The sequence below is a fragment of the Nilaparvata lugens genome, chromosome 3, assembly GCF_014356525.2.
Source record: "Nilaparvata lugens isolate BPH chromosome 3, ASM1435652v1, whole genome shotgun sequence".
NCBI classification, from domain to species: Eukaryota; Metazoa; Arthropoda; class Insecta; order Hemiptera; family Delphacidae; genus Nilaparvata; species Nilaparvata lugens.
The window spans coordinates 94,478,980-94,496,366 of NC_052506.1; the positions used below are offsets into that span (position 1 = coordinate 94,478,980).

Consider the following 17,387-nt stretch of genomic DNA (forward strand, 5'->3'; position numbering starts at 1 on the left):
TTTATTCTGTTTTGTCATTCAGCAGGAAAACGATGGTTTTTCAAAGCCATCTTACTCCCTTATTTTTGGGTATTTTTCAGAAATCAAGATAAATATTCCACCAAATGTATTACACGAATGCAGTGTACGTTGTATCATAATAGTACATACGTACTATATAGTACAGTACCTGTTCGTTATTACCGTATAATTATATGATAATAGAAAGCTTTATTAAAAACAGCCATAACTTCCTTGTTTTCCTTGTTTGAGAACGGGACTCACGTCTTAAGAATTTGGGGTCGCTGAATCCAAATCCGAAAACAGAATCTTTCTATCTTCATTTTCAAGAAAGATAGATTTTGAGAAAAAGTGATGACCGGAGAGACGTAGAATCACCATGTGGAACTAGCGGCGATATGACCGCTAGTATCTCGATCAAATCAGGTTTCTGCTTGCCTCGAGGGGAAAAGACGTGACAAAAGGAAGTTCCTGGCTCGGGATCACCATGTGAAAGACACGATTGGACTCAATGTACTTCGACAAAAAAACGTGAACACTGTTCAGTGTTCAAGTTGCACGTCTCCTATCATGTGAAAGAGGCCTAAATGACACTACTATAACAAACTATGTATACCATTGCTGAAATACTATTAAACACTCTCTACATGCTACCGCTTCGGTGTCTAACCGAATTTGAATTGATCCACGTTATTCTCAAATGCTCTTCATCAATAATAAATATTATATTCAAAATCTTTCGTTTTTAGTTTGAAAATGGAAGAATTGGACCAAAATTTCAGAAGAGACATACACTATTTGTTGCAAAGGCCATACGAAGTGTATAAGAAAACTTTTATGCAAAGTATTTATGGGGTGATGTTGGAGATTGGACAGAGTTATTCATCGAAAGATATAGTCAGCTGTTTATTGACGTGAGTTTTTCGAGTTATCTATCAGTTTCAACAACTTAGGTATAAGCTTCAATAATTTCACTTTTGGGTCTCATTTCACACTCATAATAGGTCGATTGAATAAAAGCTACAATCTTGTGACTAGGAACTAATCCATTAGTTCTAGCTGTTGAATAATCAAGTGTTAGTTTTATAGACAGCATCACAGTTTCTATAAATAAACATATCTTTGATATAGTAACTGTAGACCATCATTAGTAGATAGATAACTTTGACTGTAGGCAGCATTAGATAGAATCTTAGACTAGTTATAGAATAGACACGCTGGGAAGTCTAGCCTCTGAAGCCAACATCTACTGTCAAATCCACCCATCTTGACGTCACAACAGTGACGTCACGCATCGTATGGAAAACTTTCAGATTGTGTCTATTTTAGATTCATGGTGTTTTTAGGTTATTTCTAGCTATGGGCAAAAACGATATCGGTTAAGTTATAATGTGTTATGTGATATCGGCTTCAAAGTTATAATGTGTTTTGAAAATAATAAGGTATGGTAGCCTACAAAACTAATTTATTGTCATGCTGCAATGAGTTCACTTACATCATAACCAAGGATAATATTACAGTTACAACTTACAATATTTATGTGTATAAATTTCAACTTACGCATGAAAAGATATTCCACTTTTTTTCCTGAAAATTTCAGTGCAACTATATGCTGCATAGGAGATTACCATTTTTATAAATAATAATTACATGAATAAATAAATAACAATCTGCTATGGAAAACAAGTTATGTTTTACAACAATGCATTGTTTAACAACAATGTAAGTTGAACACCACAAACACTTACACAACAAACTAAAAAAAGTTTTCTATAATTTCTATACGATGCGTGACGTCACTGTTGTGACGTCAAGATGGGTGGATTTGGCAGTAGATGTTGGCTTCATCGACTTTCAGTATGAATATACAATGGGCCGTGTCTATTCTATAACTGGTCTAAGGTCAGCTACAGAGCTCGACCGACCGTCAGTGCGTATGCACCATCCTGACCATACATCATTTTTTCTGACTTACAAAATGGATGCCTTTACAGATTTTTTAATTGCAGCTTATTATCTCCATAAACGAAAGATTAAAATATGTAGATATCAAGTTCACCCGATGGTCGCCCAAAGAGCATTTCAAAGGGAATTTAGTACCATTATACATCATTGCTTGGGGTCAAGATACCTCAGAATGTCCATCAGAAATTTTGATGAGTTATTTCGAGCTTGTATCACCATTGGGAATACTTGCAGTCACTTTAAGCTACGGATCAAATAAATGTAGATAATATTAATAATATATTATTTTCTCAATAAAAAAATTAGAAAAGATTGAAGAGATGTATAGAGAAACTCTGAAATCAAATATGACACTATTAATTGAATTTATTCATTATGCTATTCAATTCAATATCAGCTGATTGTCGGGAAGAGATGTCAGCACATTGGTTATGTTGCGACCGGGCTACTGATCAGTACAGCTCTGGAAGCTTCTATTTGTTTCAATAGCGCGTCAGTCGACCAATGGAACGGATGCGCACGAGCTCGACCAATGGTTTTCGTATGTAGTATAAAACGCATGGTCCTGACCATGCGCATGCGTGCAGTCAGTCCTCTGTACGGATACATGGAATATCAATGAAAAAGACATGCGCAACTGACGTACGCACTGACAGTCGGTCGAGCTCTGTAACCAACCGGCCTAAGGATAGAAATCATTTATAAGCTGACTCGAATCCTAGTATTAGCAATATTGTTAGTTCTTATTCAATCGACCCAATATAATTATGTGGCGGTTCATAGTGAGATTCACGTTGTAAAGTCAGCATCTAATTAATAGATGGAAATTGATCAGAAATCTAATTTATTCAAATGCTAATTGAGAAATAAATAATTTTATTATTCAATGAAAATCCAAAGTTAAATGCTGTAAACCACACCGAAGACTTCATCAACTACTGCAAATATTGACAACAGGGTTATCAGTTGAATGGAAATCCGATGAGAGCTACTATCCAAAAACTATTTGCCAGTCCGGGAATCGAACCTGGTACCTCCTAATTGCTAGTCAGGTATGCTCACCCTTACACCAACCTGACAACCTAGGTACCGGGTACCGGGTTGGCTGTATGAAGAAATATAATGAACCGTTCCAGAATACCACTACCTAATCTTGTGTGTAGTGTTTTTCAAGCTAACTGTAATCATTATTGGAGTGCGAGATAGAATTGGAACTTTTGAGGAATCAAAAATAAATAGGAGTAGTGGTGTTGATCTATCCTTTCATCTACTGGTGCATACTGCTAATAAATTATCAAATGAAAGTTCAAATCAATAGGATATTGCTATCAAATGCCCTGATACTTTTGCGACTGTACAATTTTAAGGTAAAACCTATCTCAATGGGGGCATGGGACGGTCAAGCTAGGAAAATACAACTGCGAGACCCTTTGGCAGGTAGATTTAGCACATTTTCGACCATTGTGCAATGAATCGTATGCTCCCATCCTGTTAAGTTTAGTGACGTTATTCCACACTTGGATTTTTACTGCGGGGCTCCCATTTCCGTGTTCTGTACAGGTCATCATCAAAGTTATAATTTCCAACTATTAAGGTCTATACTCTGTAGCTCTTGGTGTAACATGGAGTTCTTGCATAGCTTATCAAGATGCGACAAAGATCCAAACCGTGAAGGCATAAACCGTACCAGTTTTTATTGATGTACAATCGAATTGCGAATCGAATTATATTATGCTCGTAGTGTGGTAAAAACCAAACCCTGCAATTGAATAGTGTGTTTCACGCAATAAATAATTTTAGTATAAAACGATTTTATAACTCATATCAGGTTATCAGAGATGTACAATTGTTTCAAAACTGAATTTTCAAGTCATTCTTATTATATTTAGAAAAAAAGTTGAATTCCATCATCATAGATCACAATTTTGAGCCTATTCTAATATCAGAGATGTACAATTGTTTCAAAACTGAATTTTCAAGTCATTCTTATTATATTTAGAAAAAAGTTGAATTCCATCATTATAGATCACAATTTTGAGCCTATTCTAATATTATTATCAAACAACTAATTTCCTTGTGCTAATTGATCCTTTTATACGATACAAATGTCGAGTTGTAAGTTGCGGACCAGAGTGGTGGATTTGGGAGTAGGTTTTGAAAAAATATTTTATGCTGCTAAACCTATCTGGATGGGGGCATTAAGAGTTCTATTGTTTGATATTGGTTGAGTATCGACATGGGTTGACCATTCATTATTATTGTTTATTGACGATTATTGTTTCCCATTCAACCAGCGTTGAAGGAGGGGTATTGTTCTTTCTTGACCGTTCCATGCCCCCATCCAGATAGGTTTTACCCCAATTCTACAACATGGAGAAGAACTGGAAGAAATGAATTTTACGAGTGCTATCAGATACACAATCATTGATGATTGTAGAGCAAACTAATGCAATAATTTATTTCTTCGAATACATGTTTTATCTATTATAAACGAAGAATAAATTGGCTCATATGGGATAGGAAATTTACGAATGACACATCATCACGTCTGACCTACTGGACTGATTAACTTGAAGTTTTGCATATAGATTCTTTATTTACCGAGGATGGTTATAGGCCTATTTTAAATTCAAGATTCCAGCAGGTCAATTTCTAAGTTTGTCAAGTTTTTGATTAGACTTTTCCGGAGCACGGGTTGGTTACCTGCTGGTTCGAAATAATATTGAAAATTCCACTTTCTAGACTACTTTATAGTAAAAACGTTCTACTATCATGAATATAAATTATCTTCATTATTCCTATTAATTTCTGTGTTGATTTTGTTGCAAGTTGCGAGTATCAGCCCAATCCTGAGGCAGATCTAAAGGGAAATCATCTTCCCGAGGTGACAATCCTCTGGTCAACAATTGGGTACAACTTTCCCAAAAAACTCGACAAGGCAGAATTCAAGAACTATTTGAAATTATTACAACAGCATTTTTGGACTTGCAAGGTTGGGTTCAATTCTATAGTAATGATAATAATAATAATAATAATAATAATAATAAATGTTTTTATTTAAATTTTTCTTACATTACATAATATGATAGTTTACATTAGCATGATCATAAAATAATAACATTTCATATTTTCTTACATAGGTCGTGAGAATCTATTCAGATCTCCATAATATAATAATAACAATAATAATGATAACTGTACGAGTTGAAAGAATTAATTTAGATCTCCTATTATTATCAAGATTTTGTGGCTACCCAATGAAGCTAATTTTAGCTTATATTGGAGTGTTGTTTTAATACATTATTTATCAGATTTGCAAGAGATTCATGAACATTATATAATTCCTTATTCTTTTTGTATTATTCTTTTTATCATGTTCACATTTATATGTTAAATTGAGTTATATGTTAATCTTCTATTCTTCTATTGATTTGTTATAAAATAGCTCTTTATTTCTCTTTTAACATCTGCGTATATGTTGAAGCTCTTGAGGTGATTGGGGATGCTGTTGAAGATGTTGGGTACAAAGTATTCCGGTAAAGCCTTTCCCATTGCTGTATAAAAGTCTGGTGTTCTATGGTGCAAGTGTCCATGTATTCATTGGTCTGTCTATAATGATTTTCGAAGAAGTATTTCTGTAGTATTATGAATTTGAACAAGTTTTTGAGGTTGAGTATCTGTATTGCATTTTTGTCTAGATTCTGGAAAAATTTCTTTTTATTCTGTCAGTCAGTTGAACCACTGGATTCAAGATATTATTCGGAGCGTGTCCATAAACGGTTATTCAACGGTTAAACGGTGTGTGTGTGTGTGTGTGTGTGTGTGTGTGTGTTGTGTGTGTGTGTGTGTGTGTGTGTGTGTGTGGTGTGTGTGTGTGTGTGTGTGTGTGTGTGTGTGGTGTGTGTGTGTGTGTGTGTGTGTGTGTGTGTGTGTGTGTGTGTGTGTGTGTGTGTGTGTGTGTGTGTGCCTATGAGTGTATGTGCGTCTTTAAACATGATATCTCATCTCCCAATTGACGGAATGACTTGAAATTTTGAACTTAAGGTCCTTATACTATAAGGATCCGACACGAACAATTTCGATCAAATCCAATTGTCAAAAGTTCAACCTGTCGAATATTCTGGTTACCTAACTGTTCATTCTCTGATTTTTTTAATTTTGGGTATTCAGTCAGTCTACAAAACTTTGCACACAACTTAATTGGATTTTTATAAATAATAATAATAATTAGAAGCTGCCCCACTACCCACACAAGCCATCCCCAGTCTTGTAGAATGAGACACATAAGTTATACTGGGACCGGTCGGTGCTGACAGACAGAACTGTTGCTCATAATAGACCAGATAACATCCTTATGGATAAGGTAGCCAAGGAAACAACACTGATAGATGTTGGCATACCATGCTGCCACAACTTGGACCAGTCAAGACCATCTACAATACTCAGACCTTAATGTGCTAAACACGATGGCGGCGGATCTAGCCCAACTCCAGCCAACCAATAGTAGCTTGGCGGCAAATCTAACTCGTAATATCTAGAAGTGATCAGACTCGTAACTGATTGGAATTAGCTTTTTTAAAAAAACTATACGGAATATCATGCAAAAAACTATGAGAAATATTATGCAAATTCTTATTCCATCTTAAACTGAAATAATAACTCTAAAAATTCACTTTACCTTCACTTGCTGCTCAGTTTGAGTGTCTTGCGTTTCTGCACCTTTTCCCCAAGATCAGCTTTTCTTTTTTGATTGGCAAGTTTTTTAGCTAAGTCTTTTGATCCGTTTCTCTCATTAAGGACTTTGGTGTAGTTATAAATAAATATATTGGCTAATGTTTTCACACACTTTTTAATTATTTTCACTATAGGGACCCCACATTTACACACATCGTTCAAATTGTTGATTGTATTTTCAGTCAGTTGAATACCTAATGTCACCAGGGCATCCCTCTGGTTCCTTAGCTTCATAAATTCAAGTTCGTAGCGACTGCTTATCATCACTTCCATTAATTTGTAGATGTTGACACACGAATCCATCAAGAAGGAAGAAGGGCATTTCAATCCACCTCGGTTCAGCTCATTGAAATAGTACAGAAGTTCTTCCATATCACAGTCTACATTCATGTCTTCATGCGACTGAAGCATTTCCTTGCATTCATTGCACACTTTTCCCCCTTTTTCTAGTCGCTTCAATACTTTCATTCCTGTGTAGCTAGCCAAACATATAGTTACCTGGAGGGTTTGTGAAGCAACTGGATGATATGAATGGAGCTTCATCAAGAGCAGACTGAAATTGAATTGAATTTTCTACTACTTTTTCTTGAGTGAATGTCACCGCCAGATCTCTCAAATGAAATTCTCTTAATTTTGCAGATCTTAATTTTAGTAGACTCAATACTTTGAGCTTCCTTTCAGACTCTAATATCTGCTCTACAGAAACATTGTATGAGCATCCACTTAACCTTCTGTAACATCCAAATCTACTCTCCAAATTATCTGTCTGCAGTTTAGCTGTCAATACATAGGCCCAATTATATTTATGAAAAATATAATTGCAGTTAGAGTGTGAGAAAGAGCTAAATAAGTTTCATTGCTCAGTTTTCCAGAAGAATGAGATAAGTGCCATATATCAATAAATACTTTCAGGTTTTCTAGAAAAATAAGTTTCTCATCATCAGAGCCAGAAATGGGATTTGAATGATCATTTCTCGTATACTTCCCCTTCATAGGGTGCTTCACATTTACGATATCCCACCACTTTGATACTAGTTTCAGAAACTGAATAGTTCCTTCAGAAACAGAAACCTGGTGAATATCTCTTCTGCTTTGCAAATGCCAGTTCAAGCTGCTCCAAAGCAAATTTAATCTGGTTGGTATTCTCTACTTCTTCATCTATCAATAAATGTTCTTTTAAACTATTGATCAAAGGAATTCCCTTCTCAACAAGGGGCAAATTATAAGTATAACTTGAAAGGGTACTCACCAAGTTATCAAGCTTACTCCACCTATCACATTTCAATAATTCCTTCTTCCCCTCACACTCCAATATCCATCTGAAGTTTTCCAGAGGCAGGCACAGATTTTTGAAAAATATATTTACATCAAAATTATCAGACACTTTTAAAGTAACAGGTACACACGGACTATCATTGAAGTTATTATCTTCTATTTTAATAAAACGTACATGAGTATTCTTGTCAAAAGCCAGAAATGGATTGAACTGTCTGTTCATGATTTCATTTTCAAATGAATCGAAATCTGAAATGATATCATTACTGCACAAATTAGTGGAACTTTCCTCATCTCTTTGTAAAAGCTCTTGTACGCGCACATTGGGGTCTTTCCTTTCCTTGCCAAGAGACACTGTGTGGTAGGATGGCTGGTTTGGAAAAATTGAGGGATAAGCGTCACTACTTAATTTGGGCTTTTTCCGTGGCACACGAATGGGTTCACCATCAACAACAGGAAAAATGTCTTCCTTGATCACAAAACGAGCTTCAAAATGATTGATACACACTATTGTTTTATCATTGACAACAAAATTATCACGGTGAATTCTTCTAATCCATAAGTTTCTTAAGCTTTTGTCTTTTGGAAAAGTAAAAATTGATATGTTACTTGAATTACCATAGTTGGATTTACATCCAGGAACACAACAAGAACGACCCATTTGTTCTTTTTTTGTATGTATTACATCACGGAAAAGACATGGCTTGACACGAAAATACAGTAATAAAACACTTTTAACACAACTAGCCTACAATCGTCTTTTGGAATATACAACAATTAATGATCAAGATGAATTTGTCTTCTAATCCATAACTTTCTTAAATGTTTGTCTTTCGGAAAAGAACAAAAAAATTATGTATTACTTATTATTATTACCATAGGTAGTTGGAATTACATCCAGAAACACAACACGAACCGAGTTTGCAATATTTTTGTATAATATTAAATCATGAAACAAGACACGACACAACATGAAATAACACATGAAATAACACGTGTAGCAACTAGCTTACAATCGGTTGTCAACATAACCTCCAATAAGCAGTGTGATTTGTTGTTGGGCCAGATCGTCCGCCATTTTCTACACAAACGATACCTACATTATGGTTTGAGTATTGTAGATGGTCTTGGACCATTATTATAATGAAAAGGTCTCCAAGTACTTTCCCTTGGTTGCTGAGATCAAGGAAGTCTGGATGCAAGAAAAGGTCACCATTATTCCTGTCATCATCTCCACGGTTGGAGTTGTAACTAGAAAAGTGTCAACAAATCTTTGTCAGATGGGATCAAAAAATCTAAAAATATGCCATGGGAAAAGCAGTTGTTCTCAGCACAGCATCCATTGTGAGATCATTTTTGAACATTTCAGTTCAGTAATGCACCAAAGTCTTGCCAAAGGCCGACTTTGACTGCAATAAACACTCATTTGTCATGTGATGAATGAAATGAAAATAATTATAATAATAATATCGAGTGTCCTGGCTGACTCAGGTCTGGTGCCAAATTTTTCTGGTCGCACCTGAATTATTTCAGGACCTCTGACATGACCTAACAAATGTTTTTAAGACAGCCGGGACCGACAGCTTAACGTATCAATCCTAAACACGGGATTAAACATGCTATAAAGTCAGTGGACAGATTGGGCCTAGTTGCCAATAAACAGCAATATACAGCCGTCTCGGCCTCGGCAATAGTGCAGGCGCAGGGAACCCTCACAATCTCATGATCCTCGGCCGCAATACAGAGGCAGTATTCTAGCATGCTCCGGTGTCGTAATATAATACGAGACGTCCGTATGGAGGTCACCCTTTTTCGCCTCTCAAGAACTACCACTGCCGAAGATTTCCGTCCACCCCGGGGCAGTGTGAAAGCACGGCCCATCTCAACACCAAAAAGTAAAGCTACTTTCTGATTGTACAATCAAAAGCAATCGTCGAACAAACATTCCACAAATCGACAACTACTGGAAGCTCTATAAAAGATAGTCATTAGTAGGAATTCATTACCTGTACACTCGTTTGATTATTTTATTAAAACTATGAAGCAGCTTGAAAGGCTAATGGCAGCATTCGAATCAAATCAAAATAAGCTTTATCACGGTAAATTCGTTACAAAATGCATCACTACAATATGCAAGTTCATCAGTACTTCACTCTGTAAATTATTAGTAGAGTAGAAACATTGATTATCCAAGCTGTACTGGATTATGGTACAATAAGCTACAGCCAGAGGTCTTTAGCCGAGAAATTCACTACAGCTTGCTTCGATGTATTAAATATGCAATATACTTTCATGTATTTCAACAGTGCGAGAATTCCAGTGAGCCAGAACTTATTAGAATAGTGAATATACTGCAGTTGGAATTTTCACTTCAATTATCGATGATATATCACTACGAAGGAATCAAAGTTGTAAAGCAAGGCATCTTTGTCTTTTTTGAAGAAACCAAGTATGTGAGAGCTAAGGATCGTCGTACAGTCGTGAAGTTTGGTGAGTTGAATTTGTATAGTCATTTTTCCCAAAATAGTTCACAAACATATTCCCAAATTCGATTTTAAAATTATTTCTACTCTCAAATACAAGTAATAATATTAGAACCATAGTGTCTCATGCAAAAGTAATGTATCGAAGGAACTCTCTACTCTTATCCTATTAACAATATTCATTTACGAGAAAAAAATGTGGAAAAACATGAGAGTTTTAGCAGGATATAGTTCAAATGAAATTGAATCATTGTTCAAACCAGTGAACTTGTATTGTTTAGCAGAATAGTTTCTCACTGAAGTATTCGATTTTTTTCAGACCATTACATGAAATTTCAAGAGGTTAATCCGGCAACAAAGTAAGTTATCATACGTAGTGATATGAAATTAATTTCTCAATTTGGATGATCAATGAAAATTTATTCAGAAAAAAATACACAACTAGAATCGTTGTAAGTGCGAAATGTCTCCATAACAGGCTCTAGCGGTCGTTAGGACCATGTGAAAATGGCTGCCTCCCCTGGACAAAGACATAGGCTATTCTGAAGAGTTGATAGAATTTGCTAACTCGGAATTCGCTGAGTCGCCATATGAATCTATACCATATGATCAGAGAGAGCAGTTTTGATTCATACGGCAGTTCAACATGGAGTCAGCGAATTCCGAGCACCACTGACGTACAGTATAGCTGATGTACACTATCTGACTGACGTAGACTACAGTCATGATGCTAGGGCCCAGTGGAGGTAACCATTTTCATCGTCAATTTGTAAATGACATTGGCGCTTGTTACTAGCGTGACACTATCAGACGATTCGATAACAAACTTGAAGTGTTTCACTTTAAAACAAGACAAGATACAGCTCTATATCTATTCTGAATGAATTTTTATTAATAATCCAAATTGGGAAGTTAATTTCAAATATGTATATCAATTTTAATTGAATGCTGAATATTGAATATTGAGTATTGATATGGAAATTGAATATTGAATGCTGAATAGAGTGGAATATTGATCGTTATTCTCTTCTTCTTCCTTTCATGTTGAGGCATCATTGCCCGTTCCGAATTCGCAACTATAATTGGACCATCTTTTTCTTGGACATCCTCTATCTCTTTTTACAACTGGTTCATACAATAAAGCTTGCTTAGGGATACGGATTTTACTCATTATATTCACATGTTGGAACCAATCATTTCTACTCCCATTTATTTTATCTCTTATAGCAAAAGTATTCAGCTGAGGTCTTATATCTGTGTTTCTGAAACGGTCTTTTTTAATCTACCCATATTTATGTTCTACCAGAGACAACTGATACAAGTAGATGAATCTCAAGGCTGATTTACACGGTTCCAGTGGCTGGCATGTCAGTTTGGATATTGACTGGAAGGTCACTGGCAAGCGGCAACTGGCATGCCAGCTTTAAGTGGTACCCTGTTTATACGTTGCCAGCTACTGGAACAAGTCGGATGTGTGGGTGTAGTTCCACAGCAAGCGTGGTTTATGTAAAAGTAGTGCAGATCTTGGTTTTTTAAACAAATGAAAGAGACGCCACACAGAGTTGCCGTTCAAAAGTGTAGAATAGGCATCTTTGTAGAATAGTGGAATATGTGTAGAATATATATATATATATATATATATATATATATATATGTAGAAGTGTAGAATAGTGGAATAGGCATCTATGGTTTTGTGTGAAGAACTTTTGGAAATATGTACCCACGAGTTACAGCGGATGAACGAGCAATGTGAATACGAGAGTGGATGGACAATAAGACTTTGAGGGCATCAGAGACAATAATATTATAAGGGAGCTTCATGCCCGCAAGAGTATAAAGCTACTGTGATTAGGCTGACATGAAGCTGGCGCGCCAGTAAAACAAAAATATTTGTTCTGCTGGAACTGCCAGCTCCTGGCGCGTCCTGGGCTTGCTGACTTCTCCAGTTACTGGCGTGAGCCGTTTACACAGTGCCAGTCGTTGGCATCCAGGGACTGGCTACCTTAACTGGCACCGTGTAAATAAGCCTTCAAGCTATTTTTTCTCTATGGTTCTACGTTATTCTACTCTGATAAAACAGGTGGGTACCAGTCGCTTGGGACTGTACCTGTTAAGCATGGGACTCGGTCAAAATGTTCGTGTTGCCATAATGTACGAGAATTCATCCTCTCATACAAGCCCATATATGACTGAAAATATCCAATTCGATGACACAGTTGATTCATAGTTGTCAATTTTAATATTCCCATTCATATGGGATTGCATGAAGTGATTTAGTACATTCCGGCAACATGGATATTTTGTCATATCTTGTTTTTCTGTTCGAAGAGAAAGGAAGTTAATCTGTGGTGCTGCTCAATTGAGACTCCTAGATGAAGTAGCGAAAATGACCAAGCTATCTTCCAATGGTATTTCATACTTGATTGGTTCCAAGTGGCAGGACACGCTTCCAGTGACCAATAATCATTCAGTGTGAGTATTTTTAACATATTTCATCAGAAATAAAATCTTTTATTTTCTCTGATGGCATGATCGGTTCAGTGTATTCTTCTCATTATCATGTGTAGAAAATGTTTTCTTTTTGAAAATAACTCATCTATCACTGTGGCAGTTTCACAACTAATGCACAGGTACATTTATACTATACCATACCTCACTATTCAGCCTCACAGACTCAGTATACTATTTGAGAAGGCCAGTTTCCTAGATATTGGCCATGAGCATCTACTGATCAGCACATCTGCATTCTGTCAGATAATCATCCGAATTAAATTTGTTAACCCTTGGCCGAAATGGCCAAGAATTTCATCGTGGATATTCTATTTCTACACATGATTGTAGTATACCAGATGTTATGCAAAACACATGATATAATTCAGTTATAATCGATACGCACAAGTGTGCACTGAGCTGAAATTGGCTGCCGGCAGAGAGTCGCTCCACTCCTAAAAATGCAACTGGCTAGCGTCGCAAATGTGCATAGAGCCTTATACCCTCAGTTGAGTGAACTAAGCTAAAACTTGTACACTATTGTATTTGTTGAATTTCAAATAGCCATGAAAATTTATCTATTTAATTTATCAATTGGAACTCAGCTGTTCTGGATTCAGGATGACCTCCTCTTCCTAGAACTATGATTTCCAGCTCTCAAATATTTGAATTCTGTGTTCTTCTGGTGAAAACGTGAATTATCTAGTTTTTTGAATTTCAAATAGCCATAAAAATTTATCTATTGAATTAATGAATTGGAACTCAGCTGTTCTGGATTCAGGATGACCTCCTCTTCCTAGAACTATGATTTCCAGCTCTCAAATATTTGAATTCTGTGTTCTTCTGGTGAAAACGTGAATTATCTAGTTTTTCGAATTTCAAATAGCCATAAAAATTTATCTATTGAATTATCAATTGGAACTCAGCTGTTCTGGATTCAGGATGACCTCCTCTTCCTAGAACTATGATTTCCACCTCTCAAATATTTGAATTCTGTGTTCTTCTGGTAAAATCGTGAATTAATTCGTTTTTTGAATTTCTAATAGCGATAAAAATGTATCTATTGAATTTATCAATTAGATCTCACCTTATCTGGATTCAGAATGACCTCCTTTTCCTAGAGCTATGATTTCCACCTCTCAAATATTTGAATTCTGTGTTCTTCTGGTGAAAACGTGAATTATCTCGTTCTTTGAATTTCAAATAGCCATAACAATTGATCTATTGAATTCATCAATTGGAACACCTGTTCTGAATTCAGGATGAACTCCTCTGCCTAGAACTCTCATATTTGATGATCTTTGAGCATTTCTCTGTGTTCTGCTGACAAAAATACATTTTTCCAGTGGAACTTGGAAGAGCATTTCTTCAAATTCATTTATTTCGACTATTTTAATGGAACTATCGTTATAAATCTTCAGGAACTGTAGAACTATTGATTCTGCATCCAGAACCGTCAATTTTGGATGTACTTCTGGGAAATGCTGTTCCAAGTTCACACTGGCAGCACATCGCACTCCCACTTCACATGAGCTACTATTTTCACACCATAGTCTGGATGAAGTTTACACTGGACACAAAGGATGTTGTATTGATGCTGAGGCTCCAGCTCTTTGATGTTACCCATCACCAATGGTTCAATGACTGTAGCAGCATCCATGTAGATCGTCTCTAACTTCCTGTTTGTACATTCCATGTTTGACATCTGTGACATACATATTAGCGAATTAATAATAATCCTTTACTTTTCTTTTTCCTTCGTCCTGCTACCCCCAGAAGAAGGGAGTTTATCATAGAAAATATAACAAACAAAAATGAAAAATACACTTATAAAAAGAAATCTCACAAACCAAAACAAATGAAGAATGATAAAAAAAACAAGGATGACAAAAGATAAGAAGATTCCCTTTCAGTGGAAAGTTTCAAATATTATAAACCAGACAAAATATAAATTCTCCAAAACCTTCTAAAGAAGGTTTGACTGGAGGAGTCAAGTTTTACATTATATTAAAAAAAACCATAGAGATAGTACATTGATATGATCAATCAGTGATCCCAAAATAAATAATTTTCAATTCAAATCATATCAAGAGAAAAAAAGTTGTCAATCTTGAGTGAAAGAAAATTAATTGATAATAATTCATTTAATTGTATTGTGTAGCAATATGTAGTAATAAAATAATAAAACAATGGGATTTCAGTTGTTGCTTATGACAAAAAAACATACACAAGATAAAAATATATAAAAAAAGAAAGAATTTATGAAGATCATTCAAATTCACTCAAATTATTTAACAGAAAGTGTTTCATCTTATTTTTAACAATTGAAATTCTATCCAGACCAATGAAATCTTCTGGCAACTCATTGAAAATAGTTGGTACAAGATAACTAAGTTCACATTTACCATGATAATTATTGTATTCGGGGACAATAAACCTTTTATATACAGCACCTTGTTTTTGCTTGATATGGCGGAAGGTGTGGCTCGTTCATCAATTGGGCTAGTCAGTCGGGTCGAGCGAGGGGTTTGTTACCACTGTCTGAAAAAATGGCTTTTGGTGGCCCTGAAAAGGGACCAAAATTGTTGCTGGTGGTCCTGAAAGGGACCAAGGCAGGCTAGATGTTTAGTAGTCGTCGACTGGCGCGATACCACGCCGCGCAAGGGTCCCGGGCAGGTCCGTCTGTTGCGAGAGCAGGCTGGCAGGGGCTCAAGTCAATGGTTCGCAGTCTCCACTCTGGTTTACCCGGGCTACGGAGAGGGCAGACCGGGTGATCTACTAGCCAGAGGTCGTGCCGAATCTCCGCCGGGAGGACCTCCTCGACCACTTCCTCGTTTAGAAGGGGCCTTTGGTCAAACCCCGGGCAGGCAGGGTCGTAGGCTTCTGCTGCACACACTCCGATGTCGGTTCGGCACCCATCCGCGCATCCAGAACCGCACGCCAGTTCTTAGGCTGGGGCGCTAAGTCTTGGGGCGCAGCTGGCGTGGCGGTGTACAGCCTCAGCCTCTCCTTCACCTGGCGAAGCCAACGTAGGGCCCTCCTCTTCTGGGTTCGGCGGCCGGCTCGGTTCCTCCTGGGCATCGGCTGGGTAGTAGACAAGGAAGACACCACAGGTTGCGGTTAGTCTCGCCGTGGTTCCCTCATTGGCCTGCTCGCTGCTCTGCTCCTGGTCTCGGTAGTGGTCTCGGCTGGTAGTGGTCTCTGGTAGTGGTCTAGGCTGGTGGTCTCTTCTGGCTCTTCAGTGGAAGGCTGCTAGTGAGCAAGTGCTATCAAGGGTAGCTGAGTATTTTACTTAGTATTTTACCCTTTTATTCACAGTCCCCAAGTTCACCTGTGCTGCTATTGGCCGGCGGTGCTCGGCCAATAGAAACGCAGAAACGGGTGGCGGCGCCTGAGGCGCACCCTGGTGGCGGGTGGGTCAACCACTCATTTGGTTGATGCGTGGCGTGGGGAGCAGAGCAGAGCGGCAGGCTGAAAGGTAGCGAACGCGAGGGAGGTATCAATTCCCCCCCCCCCCGTTTGAGGTAGCCACGGCGAGAATTTATTGATTGCAAAAAACAAGATACAATGTTTACAAAATATACAAAAGTGCCATTGGGCGATAATTTTACAGAAGTGAGACCAGAAGGGTCTCCCCCAACAGGTGGGTTGTGGTCAATAATTACAGAAATAAGACCAGAAGGGTCTCCCCCAACAGGTGGGTTGTTATTCCAAGAGATGTTGCTGGTCGGTGGTTGGAGCCGGGCGTAGTTGAGTCTCATACACCTTGATGGTCTCGTTGTCACGGGTGATCCAGTAGACAGCTCCTTGGTTGTGGGCAACCGTATATGGTCCCTCCCATCTGGGTGCTAGGCCCGCGTGGAATTTCTGAGCCTTGTTTGAGAGTTGATGTTTCCGTGTGAGCACCTGGTCGCCGATCTGGTAATGAGGCTGTGTCTCGGCTATCGGGTCTCCCTTCCTATTGAGATAATTTTCTTGGTTCAACACGGCTTCGCGTTGGATTGCGGTTAGCGTGTGTAGACGCTGGTTAATATGGTCTTTGTGCGGTTTGAGTTGATTTTCGGGCCAGTGGCTCCATTCCCCTGGCCGTGGAAGGGTTTGGCCAAACAGGATTTGACTGGGGCTGTATCTTGTTGCCGTGTTCTGTCGATTTCGCAGGGTGAATAGCATGGATGGTAGTTGGTTCTCCCATTCTTGGTGTTGTTCTTGTAGGCGGATCCGTAGTCCCTTCTTGAGTTCCTGGTTCCTTCTCTTGGTAGGGTTGGCTTGGGGGTGATAAATTGGCGTGGTGTAGTGTAAGACTCCCCATTTGAGGCCGAGTTCGTTCCATAGTTCCCCCATAAACTGAGTGCCATTGTCGGAGAGTAGGATTTTTGGGTATCCCCATCTGGGAAACAGGTGCATATCCATTGTGCGGCCAATCGTGTTGGCGTCGCCGTG

General features: G+C 37.8%; 1 protein-coding gene across 3 annotated transcripts in view; it reads left to right on the plus strand.

Annotated features, from left to right (window-relative positions):
* LOC111049630 overlaps nt 1–17,387 on the plus strand; it is a 311,297-nt gene that overhangs the window by 121,915 nt on the left and 171,995 nt on the right. For 2 of the 3 annotated variants that reach the window (XM_039425126.1, XM_039425128.1), the window contains 5 exons: nt 750–914; nt 4,795–4,957; nt 10,281–10,464; nt 10,777–10,816; nt 12,786–12,929. In XM_039425126.1, the coding sequence (XP_039281060.1) occupies nt 750–914; nt 4,795–4,957; nt 10,281–10,464; nt 10,777–10,816; nt 12,786–12,929 (696 nt within the window). The remainder of the gene's footprint in view (nt 1–749; nt 915–4,794; nt 4,958–10,280; nt 10,465–10,776; nt 10,817–12,785; nt 12,930–17,387) is intronic. The other variant, XM_039425127.1, reaches the window with a different exon arrangement.